This window comes from Dermochelys coriacea, chromosome 1, assembly GCF_009764565.3.
Source record: "Dermochelys coriacea isolate rDerCor1 chromosome 1, rDerCor1.pri.v4, whole genome shotgun sequence".
NCBI classification, from domain to species: domain Eukaryota; kingdom Metazoa; phylum Chordata; order Testudines; family Dermochelyidae; genus Dermochelys; species Dermochelys coriacea.
Genome location: NC_050068.2, coordinates 81,211,126 through 81,227,512, shown reverse-complemented (window position 1 = coordinate 81,227,512; position 16,387 = coordinate 81,211,126). Strand labels below are relative to the sequence as shown.

Genomic DNA, 16,387 nt, shown 5'->3' with positions numbered 1-16,387 from the left:
TAGAAGTGTCAGGAGAGCAAGGATGAGGGAGCAGACTAAAGAACCAGATCCAGACATCTATATACAGTCCAAGTAAATGGGCTGCGCACAAGGGAACTACACAGCCTATGAAAGGTGTAATAAAGTGGCCATGACATTTTGCTATGGTTCAGAGGTCTGAGTACAAGCATAAGGTTTCACCCTGGCTTTCTGCAGCCAAGTTACTCCTTGCAGAGTGCCCTCAACAACACCTTCTGGTCCGAGGTCTCCCCAAATCTGTGTCCCAGAGTTCTTAACTACCAGACACTTGGGCTTTTCCCCTCTGGTTCATCACCCCAATGGCATGAAATGCCCCAAATATCAGTTCACTTTGGCACACACACAGTCTGCACACTAGAGACCTGCTTGGGGTAAAAATAAACAAAAAGTTTATTTTAACAGAAAAATCACAGATTCAAAGATGGAAATAGTACAGAAAAGCAAAAACATACAAGTTACTCAGAAAATAACCATAAAGACACATCATCAGGCATTGTACGTCTATATTAGCTAAATTCCCTTTTCTAATACAAAGTAACCACTGCCTCTGAACAGTTTCCCAGCATGCCCTCTGTCTGAAAGGGGATCCAGTGTTTCACAAACAGCGCCCCACTTAGATGTTGGCCCTCTGTTTCGATAGACTTCATTTCAAAATCCTCCCTTCCTTTGTAACAGGGTTTGCAGGGTTTTTTCCTCTTTCTTTCGAACAATAGTAACACAGAGCAGGGGAAACTTCCTCCTCCTTAGTTTTCTAAGGCCAGGTCTATACTACAATTCAACCTTATGTCGACCTAACCCTGTAAGTGTCTATACTACAGCACAACGCAGCAACTATAAGTCCCCACTACACTGACCTAATAACTCTACCTCCACAAGAGGAGTAGTGCTTAGGTCAATGTAGTTAGGACAATGCAGCGTCTGTGTAGACCCTGCATTATTTACATTGCCTGTCAGTTCCATGCAGGCTGTCAGCACTGGTCAGTGGTGCTCTGCGCAGAGCCAACAGCCCAATCTGTCAGCATCAGGCAGTGGGGCTCTGCACAGAGCCAACAGCCTGGGCTATCAGCATCCAACAGTGGAACTCCCAGCTGAGGGATTCACGCAGAGTCTACAGCCCGGGCTGTCAGTGCCTCACACTGCCACACTTAAGTCGGTGCAAGCGCTTGTGGTGAGGATTAGCACCACTGGCAGGGGAACTGTAGTGTGGACATGAAAAACCAAAGTAATTAGTGCAATGCCTGTACATCTGTTACGTCGACTTAATCGTGTAGTGTAGACAAGGCCTTAAGACTGGTGTTTCCTTTTCAGTGTCAATGTCTTTCCATTAACATTAATGGTCCATCACTGATTTTCCCTGGGTTGTAAAATGCTAGGTGCTGGGAGTTTTGTGTAAACAACTAGCCTGGAAGGTCCCCCAATTACAATTGCCATTTTCTATACACATATACAATTGCCATTTTCTATATTCTATACATGCATACATTCATAACCATAACCTGCATACATATCTCCTAATGACTCTTAAGTTCAGAACATTACAAGCTTTCAGCAGAGACTTTACGAGACATGTTTATACATAACATTATATACAAGCTGTTGATTCAGTTGCTTGTTCTTTGGGGTTTCAGACACGCTTTTCTCTATTTGGGGTGTCTGGACCCTGATTGTCACACCTGTGTTATTCAATAAGTGAGTAATCCTCAAGTAAACTACATCTTTGAAACTTATTAATATCTACTTTCCCATTCTATAAACATTATTTCTCTCTCCATGCTTGTATCATTTTTTCCTTATTGCTTGATTCCTCCCCTTCTTTGGAGGTGTGCCCCTGCTTTGTAAAATAAAGAAGTATCCATTACATGTCGAGAAAATGGTCTTGATGAATCACAAAAACCCACATAATTTACTATAGCATCCCTCAATGCAGCTTTTCAGTCTAATTTAAGGCATTATTGAAGATAAAGGATTCATTAAAACAGCTGCCTGCAAAACTGTTCCTTTGGATGTTTCCATGAAGCACCAGGCAAAGAAAAATTAAACATTATATGCTAATGATATGCAAAAAGAGATTTCATTTTGCTACATGAGCATTGAGATGTTAATATGATATTTTAAATAGATACTGCTGTCCAGTCCTTTTATGTGCTAAACTTCAAGTGCCAAAAAACTGTTATTACTTTTCAGCACATATGTACATATAATAAAAACAACAATAAAACATATGGCACAATTACCATGGCTGCTTATCAAGTATGAATTCATGAGCACAGAATTATGTATTATTATTTTTATAATAATAAAAATTTCCCAGCCACTAAACATTTTTATTATGGATGGACCTGAATCAAATCCTCAGATCTAACTGCCCCCACATTTGTTTAGATTTACTGCTGGCCCCTAACCTTTGCAATGGACTGAAACAAAATATCAGATGTGGACAACCCTGGCCTCTAGATCCCAGTGCTATGTTTCTAATTCATAGCTTCTTCTGTAACCACACACAGCCAATCTCAGTTGGTCCAGGTGTAGCCTTCCACCAGGACAGAATATGTATCCTCTAGTGTTAAATATTTTGGACCAACTCTCTCCACATCATTGTGGACATTGTTCCCTTATGAAGCAGAGACGTCCCAGCACTCTTTAAAGTATTTGTCAGCAGTTTGCTCAAACCAGGATTCATATTTACAATAACATGTTTATTAAAAAGAAAAGGAGTACTTGTGGCACCTTAGAGACTAACAAATTTATTAGAGCATAAGCATCCGATGAAGTGAGCTGTAGCTCACGAAAGCTTATGCTCTAATAAATTTGTTAGTCTCTAAGGTGCCACAAGTACTCCTTTTCCTTTTGCGAATACAGACTAACACGGCTGCTACTCTGAAACCTATGTTTATTAAAGTTGCTTTAATTAATTCACAAGAAGGTTTCATAAAAACCAGTAGGCCAAATCATCTTTTATGTAAGGGCTGCCTTGCCCCACACAATCTGCCTGTGAAGCCACCTTAACTAGGCCCTGGAAGAGGGTAGAGCTGAGGGACTTTCATGCCTATTACCCCTACTGCTACAGATTTGACAGGAAAGACGGGCGGGCATGTCTGGAGGAAGGAAGTATGGACAGAACACCCTGCACTATGCTAATCTTCATCTGTTTTTAGTCCCATGTGACCATTGCAACTTTGCTTAAATTGCAGCAGCCCTCACACTGCAGGGGGACTGAACTGCACAGAATAGTAGCAAGATCATAGGACTGCAAAGGTGAACTTTAAGCCACACCCCTGCACAGACTATACATGACGTGCACTCCATGCTGCTTGACCACATTGCAAGATCTAGCCTGTTAAGTTTAACATTTCTTCAAATAAATTGTTTGATCTGCGTTACCTAGTTGTCTTCTAAGTAACAGCAGAGAAGGAATAAGAAATAGGTAGTTCTTTCAACTAAACACTCCTTTCACCAGTAGGTTTTTGTCTGGGAATCAGTTGATTTCCACATGCATTTTTATTTTTTTTACCCCTTTGAAAAAAAGTATTCTTTCATAGTCACACTTGATCAACGATTTTTTGCTGAGATACAAAGGAGAAAAATGAATGTTAATAATGTAAAATAATGTTAATGATGTAAAAGATCAAGCAAAGATCCCAAGACAGAATGCAGGAGCCAAAACCAGTCACTCTAGCTCAATAAATCACTGAACTACTTTATGACTCTCAGAGAATAATGCAGAATATTGCTGACTCTTTGTGAACAGATGTATTGTGACAAATAATGAACAGTTCTTTTCATTTATTTAATGTATTTTCTATGCCAAGAAAAGTGCTTTTTATGTTCTTTATAATTAGCAGTCACAAAGTGTTTGCATAACCACCTTGCAAAAGTGTATACTGTATATAAGAAAGTAATGTCGTGTAGAGTATACATTTTATAACTGTACTGGATAACCATAAGACCACTGGTTTTCAAAAAACACATTGTTTACAAATGTATCAATGTTAAAAACATAGCATATAAAGATAACAATTCTTTATTTGTTACCAGGCATATTTTGGATAAACAGAAAACAGTTCCTTCAAAATTCACAGGCAGAGATATGTCCTTCCATATGATCCATTTCTACTTTTGCTAAATCACATGTAGAAATAACTTTCACACATCTGATGGACATACTGAACCATACATTCTGTTGCTTTCTGGAAGTATTTATAGTCATTTTAAGTCTCATAGACTATGTTCCTATAGAGACTATTTAGTAATATTATATTTAGAATATGTCAGTCTTAACAAAAAAAATTAAACATTTTACATAGGTTTAAGTATTAGGAAAATGTATTTAACTAAATCCTGGTGTATCTTTATCCTAGTTTCTGGAAGCCAAAACTAGTAGATCCATTTTTCTGCAAGACAAAGAAAAGACTGAGTAGAAGCATCACAGCAAATAGACAATCAACACTTTCTAAACACACAAAAATGAAGGCAATTAAATTGTTGTAAAGAGATATTGGGGCCAGATACTTAGTGGTCAGATACTATGGGTAGGCATCCCTGTGCTAAGGTTGGGCTTCCTATGGGTAGGCATCCCCACCCCAGCATTAGAGTTCTTATGGGTAGGCATCTCCTCCCTAGCATTAGAGTTTCTATGGGTAAGGGACTTTGGGCTAGGCTTACCATTCCTATGGGTAGCAGTCCCAGCTCAAGTTTTAGGGTAACGTAAGATCAAAACAACATTAAGTGAGAGGATGTTAAGTGGAGAGTTACTGTATCACTAAGTCTAGCTTGCATGGGTGGCAAGATAGACTGGACTGCCCAACAGGACTGTCTGTGACTCCATGGTAAGATTGTTATAATGTGTTACGAATTCACGCTTGTTACTGGGTTGGTGCAATCTAATTATAGAACATACAACTAGTTTGGGGTCTCTGCCCTGCTTCTTGACAGTCTGCCCTGATGTTAGCACTCACAGCTGTGAGCCACTCTAGACAGTGTGACAGATATCACCAGAAACCGTCACTGAAACAAAAATGGTATTGCATTTTGTGAAAGATACTTTGGAAATTTGAGAGAGAAAACAGAGCATTTAATCCAATCTGCTACAGTGTAATGTTCCTGCAACTTACCTTTAATTTTGAAATAGCAGGGTTCACAATGCACAGTATTTCTGTAAATCCAAATGCTGTCTCCTGCTTTCAGATCTTCTAGAGGTCTTTTGCACACTTCACACTTTAACACATAATTATATGCACAGTCTTATGTAAAAAGAAATGGAGTACTTGTGGCACCTTAGAGACTAACAAATTTATTTGAGCATAAGCTTTCATGAGCTACAGCTCACTTAATCGGATGCATTCAGTGGAAAATACAGTGGGGAGATTTATATACACAGAGAACATGAAACAATGGGAATTACCATACACACTGTAAGGAGAGTGATCATTTAAGATGAGCTGTTACCAGCAGGAGAGCGGGGAGGGGAGTTGGGGGGGAGGAAAAAAACCTTTTGTAGTGATAATCAAAGTGGGCCATTTCCAGCAGTTGACAAGAACGTCTGACGAACAGTGGGGGGTGGGGGGGAAATAACATGGGGAAATAGTTTTACTTTGTGTAATGACCATCCACTCCCAGTCTCTATTCAAGCCTAAGTTAATTGTATCCAGTTTGCAAATTAATTCTAATTCAGCAGTTTCCCGTTGGAGTCTGTTTTTGAAGTTTTTTTGTTGAAGAATAGCTACTCTTAGGTCTGTAATCGAGTGACCAGAGAGATTGCAGTGTTCTCCGACTGGTTTTTGAATGTTAAAATTCTTGACGTCTGAATTGTGTCTATTTATTCTTTTACGTAGAGACTGTCAAGTTTGACCAATTCCATGGCAGAGGGGCATTGCTGGCACATGATGGCATATATCACATTGGTAGATGCGTAGGTGAATGAGCCTCTGATAGTGTGGCTGATCTGATTAGGCCCTATGATGGTGTCCCCTGAATAGATATGTGGACACAGTTGGCAACGGGCTTTGTGGCAAGGATAGGTTCCTGGGTTAGTGGTTCTGTTGTGTGGTGTGTGGTTGCTGGTGAGTATTTGCTTCAGGTTGGGGGGCTCCCTGTAAGCAAGGACTGGCCTGTCTCCCAAGATCTGTGAGAGTGATGGGTCGTCTTTCAGGATAGGTTGTAGATCCTTGATGATGCGTCGGAGAGGTTTTAGTTGGGGGGCTGAAGGTGATGGCTAGTGGCGTTCTGTTATTTTCTTTGTTGGGCCTGTCCTGTAGTAGGTGACTTCTGGGTACTCTTCTGGCTTTATCAATCTGTTTCTTCAATTCAGAAGGTGGGTATTGTAGTTGTAAGAATGTTTGATAGAGATCTTGTAGGTGTTTTTCTGTCTGAGGGGTTGGAGCAAATGTGGTTGTATCATAGAGCTTGGCTGTAGACAATGGATCGTGTGGTGTGATCTGGGTGAAAGCCGGAGGCATGTAGGTAGGAATAGCGGTCATAGATTTCCGGTTTAGGGTGGTGTTTATGTGACCATCGCTTATTAGCACCGTAGTGTCCAGGAAGTGGATTTCTTGTGTGGACTGGTCCAGGCTGAGGTTGATGGTCGGATGGAAATTGTTGAAATCATGGTGGAATTCCTCAAGGGCTTCTTTTCCATAGGTCCAGATGATGAAGATGTCATCAATGTAGTGCAAGTAGAGTAGGGCATTAGGGGACAAGAGCTGAGGAAGCATTGTTCTAAGTTAGCCATAAAAAGGTTGGCATACTGTGGGGCCATGCGGGTACCCATCGCAGTGCTTATTTGAAGGTATACATTGTCCCCAAATGTGAAATAGTTATGGGTGAGGACAAGTCACAAAGTTCAGCCACCAGGTTAGCTGTGACATTATTGGGGATACTGTTCCTGACGGCTTGTAGTCCATCTTTGCGTGGAATGTTGGTGTAGAGGGCTTCTACATCCATAATGGCCAGGATGGTGTTTTCAGGAAGTTCACCGATGGATTGTAGTTTCCTCAGGAAGTCAGTGGTGTCTTGAAGATAGCTGGGAGTGCTGGTAGCGTAGGGCCTGAGGAGGGAGTCTACATAGCCAGTCTACATAACACTCGATTACAGACCTAAGAGTGGCTATTCTTCAACAAAAAAACTTCAAAAACAGACTCCAACGGGAAACTGCTGAATTAGAATTAATTTGCAAACTGGATACAATTAACTTAGGCTTGAATAAAGACTGGGAGTGGATGGGTCATTACACAAAGTAAAACTATTTCCCCATGTTATTGCCCCCTCCATTCCTCAGACGTTTTTGTCAACTGCTGGAAATGGCCCACCTTGATTATCACTACAAAAGGTTTTCTTCCTCCTTCCCCCTCCCCGCTCTCCTGCTGGTAATAGCTCATCTTAAGTGATCACTCTCCTTACAGTGTGTATAGTAACACCCTTGTTTCATGTTCTCTGTGTATATAAATCTCCCCACTGTATTTTCCACTGAATGCATCTGATGAAGTGAGCTGTAGCTCACGAAAGCTTATGCTCAAATAAATTTGTTAGTCTCTAAGGTGCCACAAGTACTCCTTTTCTTTTTGCGAATACAGACTAACACGGCTGCTACTCTGAAACCAGTCTTATGTAAAAAACACATCCAAAAATCTGTCTAATATTTATTTAAGTTCCAGCATGTAAGCATCCAAGGACAGAGTTGTGGCCAGTAGTATTTCAGTGTCACTGAACACAATCTCCCCAAGGAATAGCAATCCTAATCGGCATAGTCAAATTATTATTTTCATGTGGTGCCCAAGGTTCAGTACCTTCTGCCTTGCAAACTGTAGATTTTCCTCCCCAATATTCTTAATTCCCTTTTCCACTAGGGTGGTTCAAATAAGTGTGCTGTTTAACAATCTTGACCTTTATGAAATAGATAGCTGAAACAACAGGATCCATTTCCCAAAACACAGGCCATGCAAGACTGGTATAGAAACTGAACTCTGAGTGCAAGAGCGAGGGTGAAGGTTTATGCAGAAACACTACAAAAGGAGACCAAAAAAGGCAGCAAGACACAGAAGCACTGATAGTTTGCCACTGAGGAAAAACTAAAAGCGTTAACTAGAAAAGAGCTTGGAACTGTGAGCAGTGAAATTGTCTCTTGCTTGATTCTTACTGTGTTCAAGGAAACAGGACTTTACATACATTTCTAAATAAACATGATTACGTGAAAGAAATATCTGATTCCATCATCAATTTCTCTCCTAATAGAGACAACCCACAAGATTCCACATTTTGGCTAACTGTTCACATCAAAAGGGGTAACTTTACCTATGCTGTGCTGCCCAGCCTCACTAACTCCTACTAGTCCCTGGAAAATACAGCTCCTTCATAAGATTTCCAGAGCATCCTAACAATTAATGTCACCTGAACTCCTCTTAGAAAGGAGTGGCAGGAGGGGTCTATGACATGTAGGGGATAAGACTGTAAGTCAATACAACTGAAGGCTTCTCTTGCAGGATTAGTGGGTGGGAAAATCTGAAGAAGCCCTCCTGGTTCCCTCACCACCCATAGGACCGGAAGAGGGGGAAAGAGGTGCATGATGCCTAGGCAAAAACTTCCCTCTCCCAGTGAAGGCTCTGTTCTGCTCCTGGAGGGAGAAGTGCTAAGGCTTACACATTGTTTTATGATATATGTAATATAATTCATGTTGTTCAGGATATATTTTTATTTATATTTCATGGCAGGAAATGAAACCCCTTCTTACCTTGAAGCAAGTTGAGTGACAGCAAATCTGTAAAGCATCTAAGATCATTTTGGAATCTATGCCCAATGGCTTCCGGCAGTATGTACACATATCTTTTTCAATTATACTCCTGTGTGTACATAATATAACATCAACTGTCAGAAAAGCAGCCCCCATTGAAATCAAGCGGGAGGACTGATTAATTTAGTATATTACTGTGGAAGGCCATTAGTATACAGCACATCACTCAGGAATGTAATAATGATGCATCAATATCCATGTTCTAATTAATGGTAGTGATGTATGCACTTCAGGGATGGGCAACCTGATTAATATATTTACCAGGTAGCAACAATACTAGGCTTATTTGGTGAGCTGAATGATTCTAAATAGCAGTCAGAAGGTACTAACTTGCTGGCTACCTGGGAGTGTACACAGTAAGGTATGCTAGTGTACCCAGTAGCTGAGAGGGTGTTGTTCAGCACAGGTAGACAGTATCTCTGCTCCAGCTAGGACACTAAAATAGCAGTGTGGCTGCAACAGTATGGGTGGTGGGTCAGGCTAGCTGCCTGAATATGTACCTGGAGGGGTCACACAAACGAGATTGTACTCGGATAGCTGGCCTGAGCCACTATCCATGCCACTACAGCCACACTGCTATTTTTAGCACAAGAAGTTGCTGTACAGACATACCTTAAGTGGAGGGAGCAGGGATGGAAGCTAGTGATTAGGAGAACTTAATGTCTCAGAGAAGCATTCCCAGCAACTTGATGGTTGGATTTAGACTCTCAGTCAAGTGCCCAATCTTGCACTGAGTTTTGGTGCAGAAAGCAGCTAGAAGCAGTTTCCTGCTCTCATTGCCGTCAAATTAACATGTGTACTGTTTGGATCATAGATTCATAGATATTAAGGTCAGAAGGGACTATTATGATCATCTAGTCTGACCTCCTGCACAACGCAGGCCACAGAACCTCACCCACCCACTGCTGCGATAAACCTCTCACCTATGTCTGAGCTTTCAAAGTCCTCAAATCGTGGTTTAAAGACTTCAAGGAGCAGAGAATCCTCCAGCAAGTGACCCGTGCCCCATGCTACAGAGGAAGGCGAAAAACCTCCAGGGCCTCTTCCAATCTGCCCTGGGGGGAAATTCCTTCCCGACCCCAAATATGGCGATCAGCTGAACCCTGAGCATATGGGCAAGATTCACCAACCAGATACCCAGGAAAGAATTTTCTGTAGTAACTCATCATCTCAGTTCTCTCTACCTTTTCTTGTCTTATTGTCCCCGATCTTTTCTCTAGACATCTTCATCTGCTGCTGCTGTGCTGGCTGCATAAATTGAACTAATTTTGCTCACACCCACACACTGTTATGCTCCTGTATCCATTCCCATTCACTGCTGCTGTTTGTTCTATAAGGCTATCCATTCCTACACCCCTAAACATTCACATTTTAGCCCTATTTTCATTATGAGTTTTTCTGAATGTGATTATGCCCAAATAATGGGCATGTGAATATTATCTGAATATAAAATAGTGGGCACCGTTAAAAACTTATTTTTATTGATAGGTGAGGTATTACTGATTTGAGCAGGTATTCCCTCTGTACTTGGAAATAATACCTACTGTTACAAATAAAACTTTTAAGTACACACCATCTCCCACCCCCACATCAGCCTATTTATCCATCTCTGTGGTCTGAACATTTGTTCATTACAGACTCTGTCTCCACTATAGCAAAGAGAATTGTCCAAAACCAACATCTGCCAAAAGTAGATATAAACAGAAGCTCAGAGCCAACTCTATCACCTAAAGCACTGGCCATTGTTTTATTAAAGATTGTAAATGTCAGCACTGGCAAGACTAAGGGCATGGCTATATGAACAGTTAGTGCATGGCAGACTGGGGTATAAATCTACCTCGCGTTAGTCTGACATGCACTAACTGTCTGTGTGGATCTGTTGATCAAAGGGCACTAGGGAACATTTAGTGCATGGCAGGAGGATCTACACAAACAGTTAGTGTGCAGCAGGCTAGTTTGAGGTCAATTTGCACCTCAACTTGTCGCAAACTGAGTGTTTGTATAAACAAGCCCTAATGTAATGTAACTTATAATGCAAAGCACAAGGCCATAGAAATGGCAAGGTTCCATTGAAAGGCAGGCCTGTCTGAGTAGACAGTCTGATCATGATTGTTGTGGTTTCCACTCTGCTTGTTTGTCTGTAGATATGGGTGCTATTGTAAAATGTCAGTGTTCCTCGATAGCACACTGCACTATTCATAGATACTTACCTATCAGAAGTAGAGTAAACAGTTTTAATAGACTTTCCAGCGACATTTTCTTCATATGCATCATTGGGTGATTTGCTGTAATGTAGTGAATGATTCATAGTTAGCAAGCAATACTTTTGGCTTTTCAAGGCTTTACTGAAATAAGGAAAATGTGCACTTCACAAATGCTAACATATACCCGAACCAGTGGTCACGTGGTAAAAATAAATTGAGAGATGAGTTTTGTCTTTTTTTGTTTTAACACTCAATTGAGAAAATAAATCTCAGTTTAATGTAAATTAAAACAAAATACCAAGTTTTATGCTGTGCTGTTTTATAATTCCTTAGCATTTCAAACTGAAATCACAAACCCATCAAGCAAAATCTGAAAAATGATATTTTGACTGCATGTGATCTAAATGTTATAGATTGATCAGTTATAAGGTCGGAAGAGACACTATGATCATCTAGTCTGACCTGGTGTATTACCCAGGCCAGAGGACTCCCCTGAATTAATTCCTGTTTGAACTAAAGCATATCTGTTAGAAAAAACATCAGGAGCAAGAGAAATGCCATGTTTTTCTGCCAGTGCTAGAAGAGCTGCCCTTTTAGTACTAGCCAATCATTTTTTGTTAAAATTGTGATGTATCCCTAGAAGTACAGTGAGCACCATTAAAATATAAAGTTGTTTATTACAGAATGGTATGTCTAGTTACTACAATAATTGTAAAGCTCCTTATACTGAGAACAGGAAATACTGTAGTAAATTTAACTATTTGGGAGCTAAATGTTCAGTTTTTTAACAGAGCTTGTTCTGGCTACTTTATTGTCAAGAATAATTTCATTGAACACAGCAATAACCATCAGTTGGGAGACAGGTAAGAAAGTCAACCTGCCAAGCAAATTCACAGCTTTTGAACTTTTCTGAACTTATTTAATAACCCTGTTTCCTTCGGACTACATTGGTATTACCATAAAGTAATAATTACATAGTTTGTATCACCATTTTATAATTCAGTTAAAAAGTAACTTTACAGTCATGATTACTTGTCTTAGATGCCTTCTTTCAGAGAATGTAAGGGTGGTTTTGCGATTAAGGCACTGATTGGGACTCAGGAAAACCTGGTTCCATGCCTAGCTGTGCCACAGACTTCCAGACTCTCATGGGAGTTCCACCATGGCAGGACATCTCTAATTTTCACTAGAAAACTCCACAGTAGCCCAGGTGGCAGAGGCTGCCCCAAAGGGATACAATGAACTGCATCCCACAGTCTGCATGACCATAACACTTCACTCATCTAGTGCTACCTACTTTTCAGGTTGTGTTGCTTTTGAGGGGAGGCTGTGGTAGCATTGCATCATTGCAGCCTCTCTCCAGTGAGCGTCCCTCTGCTAAGAAACCTGTACCCTGCTTTACACCAAGCCACCACAAACCAGGTCTGAATTTAGCTTGCCATGGTCTTTACTTTAATCACAAGTGGCCAAGTCAGAGAGGTTGCTATGCATGTGTAAACATCCATATAAGTCAGAGTCTCCTGTTCATCTCTGCATTTTTATATCTGTATTTTTCAGTTGTACCTGGCCTCTCTGAACTTCTCTTTGCTGTTCCAGTTATTTCTCTCCAATCTGCTCTCCAACTACCTTACATTAAGATGCCCTATCTGATATTGGGATGTTATGATAGTTCAAACTTTAAAACTAAATCAGGGATGGAGATGGCATTATATGTACTATGCATCCAGCACTCAACATAATTTTCATATTAGGTGTACTATACCTGAAAATAACATTGTTCGTGCTTAAATTGATATTTTCAAAACTATTGCATAAATAAAAACTATAGAGAAAAATACCTGGACGTATCTTTCCCATACCTAGTCTCCTCATATGTTCTTGTGTACACAACTTTGTCCTTTGGACTTGAGTAACTGGTTGAAGTATTATTACTGAAATACACAAACACATGTATAACTACATCTTTTAAAAAAGATTAATTATACTATATACAAAACAATTATGAGAGGCTGTAAATAATAACAAGGATAATTCCTAAACCTGAATTTCACTGGTTATTTTAGGCTCCAATCTCACCCTCACAAAGTTCCGGGGCGCCCGGGGCCTCAGTCAGCAACTGAGTTTTTTCATATGATAGCAGGAAAATATTCACTACATATAATAGAGATGTACAAAAATAATTAACATTGGGATGAAAGCCAATCCTCCTTTCCCTGGAAATTTCATATTCTGAAGAATTGTTTTTAATTTCAATCCTGCCACTTTCCCTTTAATACATATTCTGTCAAGTTTAAAGGGAACACTACATGCTGCAGCTCACTCCTTGCCTGCTATTATGGTTTTATTTTCATTACACTACTCAAAGCTAGTCACAATGTTACAAAAGCCATAACAATTGAGAAATTGTATGCCAGCTGCAAAATGTAGATAAATGTGTGTGTTGAATATTTATTCTGAGTCCTGAAGTTATGTTTCCTTTCACTCTTGGCCAAATTGTCACCCAGTCCTATGTGGCAATGCACAAGTGTAAGAGTAAGCAAGAACCCTCAGCATCCTGTTGCAGATGTAGGAAGAAGAGCAGGGACTGTACAGCTGGTTCTTCTTTTCCCTCTAAGCAAGAGGCAGGGAGTGGGTGGAGAGGGCAGGGATGGGTGGAGCCTTGGCTCCAGCTGACACAATGCACATCCCATTCCTCAGGGCTGAATGGCATCTTGCATTGCTATGGATAAAGGTCAGTAGCAGAATTCTTCCACGCTCCTCCCTGACAAGAAGCAAGTGAGGAGGAGTGAAGGAATTATGGTTCAAAGTCACAGTTCCTTCCCTTTACTCCTCCTAGGGATGTGAAGTTATGGACTGCCACTTACACAGGACTATGCTTAAAGGCACAGTCTAGCCCTGTGTTAGTAATATGGTTGTGCTGTTTGCTCTTGAAGAGTGACTATACTCATTTTCATGTTTAAACAGAAATGTCACTGAGCCTTTCATTTCCTCATCCAGAGTGTTCTTTCATTCAGGCAGAATGATATACTGTTTATTTGTTGTCAAAAGGTTTTTAATTATTTGATAATCCTGTTATGACTTTGTGCAGAAAAACATGTTATTTCTTATTTTCACCTGCTTTCCTGCTCCCCTTCAATAAGTGGCAAGTTGGTACTTTCTCCAGGCGTCCAACATGTAAATTTGGTCAATTTTCACTGAGATTTACAATATATGTGTCTGTAGTTACAGATTCTAGCTAAAGGAAGAGACTCCAGCACTGAAAGGGAAGCATCTTTTAAAAAATCTATTTTGCTTCAGTCTGTGCATGGCCTATAAGGCAGAAAACTCAGTACAGTTCTGCTGAGAAAGGTGAGAGATGACACAAGGTGTCTCTGCCCACCAGGTGCCTTGGAGCAGTGTGACCTGGAGGTACTGTCCATAGCAGCATGGAAGGAGGTTTCTGGGTGGGGCAGAGAGTGTAAGGGCACAACCAGTAAATATGTCCTTTGTTTTCCTTGCCACTCCACAGGTTGGTGGGAGGATTCCAGTCTCTATGGAACTTCTGCACATAAAGCCTGTTTACCTGGATTTTGTGTAAGGAAGAGTACTTGAGGCATTATTTATTTATTTAAACTTTGTAACTCATTGACTACAGCACCTGGATCCTCTGTTGTCATAAAAGTAGTTTGTGTCAGATCGGTTATTTGGAGCATTAGCAGAATCAGAGGGTTGCTCAGTTGTCCTAAAAAAAAAAAACAATGACAAGACAAAGATTTGTGACACAAAGTATATTTTTAAATCATGCACAGTCAGACCACTTTCAGTGATACCTGAATGTGGCCCTGTGTTACTAACATTAGAAAGTGAACAGGAAACTTTTTTCTTTCCTTTTTTTTAAAAAAGGGTATGAATTTAGAGGTCATGAAATATGGCAGAATGGCAGCCCAGCAGATTAAATCCTTCTGCATACCCCCAAACATATCAAGCTGTGGGGGCAGCAACCATGCAAGTTTTCTCATATAGCTTCTATGGTGATCTGGAGGGACCATCTCTAGGTTGTGAGCCAGTTGTTCAGTGTCCATCCCCAAACAGTCCCTGGCAACTCTAATGAGAGTGGTGACAAGGTTGCCAATTAGTGCCTTGTGGTGGTGGTTTTGTGATGTGGACGTTTATCAATTGGCAACTGGACCAAGACCTCCAAATAAAGGATGGTCAAAACAAGAACCATTTTATTCACCCCCACAACTCCTAAACTTTGGAAAGAGTTATTCAGCTGAAAACGACCCAGATCCAAACTGATCTTAGTGGTTTGGGTCTATTTTTTGTCTGGAGCTAGTACTGGCTCTAGTTTGGTCAACACACACCTCCATCCTTTTGTCCAAGCCCACTCCCTGGCACATCCCCTCTTGCCACCTGTCCAATGCCCAGTGATGTCACTTACCTGAGGAAGGAGCTTGGTGGCTTTTACCAACTACTCCTCCTTGATAACTTCAGGGAGTCCTTATCAGCCATTTCAGGTGGCTCACTGAATGCTCCCTAATCCTTGAAGAAGCTAATAAGGAGCTACCACCTAGCCCTCTTGCCCTGAAGACATCAGGAGGGTGAAAGCTATAAAGACCACTACCCACACTAAAACAAGACATCTGCAGGTATGCGGTCAACAAGGATGGGGCAAGAAGAATCCCTTGTGGGTTTGTGAATGAGGATAACAGGGGAAGAGGGAGAGAGTTGGGAAGGGTGGGGGGATAAAGAGGCTGTGCTTCCACCAGACAGGGTGCACAAAAACACACACAGAATCTGAAAATGAGGCCACTAAAGACACCAAAAGGCCACAGAACCTCATGCCAAGATGACAACAGCAGCTAGTTTGGTATGGAGATGTTGGAAAGGAAGGTTTATCACAAGACCTGTTGTGGCAAGGGGATTGTGTGGGGATACAAGGCTATGGGTCTAGTTGGGGACCTCTGTAGACTTGGATACATGTCCAAACTTTTAAATGTTTTTCTTATTAATTGAATGCCAAACTCTGTAAGGTTCCCATTGATAGTTTTCATTTCTACTGTCAAATTGCTGTTTTGATTTGGAATTTTTATATGTTATCTGTATTTCTGCAATGTTGGCAATGGATTTTTGGATACATATTACATTTTAAATGGGGACTTTAAAAATACCAGCACAGAACAGATACACAGATTTTTAACAAAAAAAAATAAGGAATCAATATTGGGGTTAATTTTTTTTAAAACTAGAGTTTTATTTCAGTTCAAGAACAAGCCACATGGAAAACAGAGTCAAAAGAACATGTTTTGGTGTAATACGGTGATGGGTGCATTAGAAATGACTAGATAACTGCTAGATAGACACACCAAGCAGCACCAGGATTCCTGTATACATATCCCAGTTT

At 40.6% G+C, this 16,387-nt stretch overlaps 1 protein-coding gene across 5 annotated transcripts in view; it reads right to left on the bottom strand.

Moving 5' to 3' along the window:
• Positions 1-390: 390 nt before the first annotated feature.
• SCEL (sciellin) overlaps positions 391-16,387 on the bottom strand; it is an 84,049-nt gene continuing 68,052 nt past the window's right edge. For 4 of the 5 annotated variants that reach the window (XM_038387653.2, XM_043504643.1, XM_038387652.2 and 1 more), the window contains 6 exons: positions 14,642-14,725; positions 12,843-12,935; positions 11,011-11,085; positions 8,741-8,849; positions 5,130-5,232; positions 391-4,409 (listed from right to left, as the gene is read on the bottom strand). In XM_038387653.2, coding sequence (XP_038243581.1) covers positions 4,393-4,409; positions 5,130-5,232; positions 8,741-8,849; positions 11,011-11,085; positions 12,843-12,935; positions 14,642-14,725 — 481 coding nt within the window. In that variant the 3' untranslated portion in view covers positions 391-4,392. The remainder of the gene's footprint in view (positions 4,410-5,129; positions 5,233-8,740; positions 8,850-11,010; positions 11,086-12,842; positions 12,936-14,641; positions 14,726-16,387) is intronic. The other variant, XM_038387659.2, reaches the window with a different exon arrangement.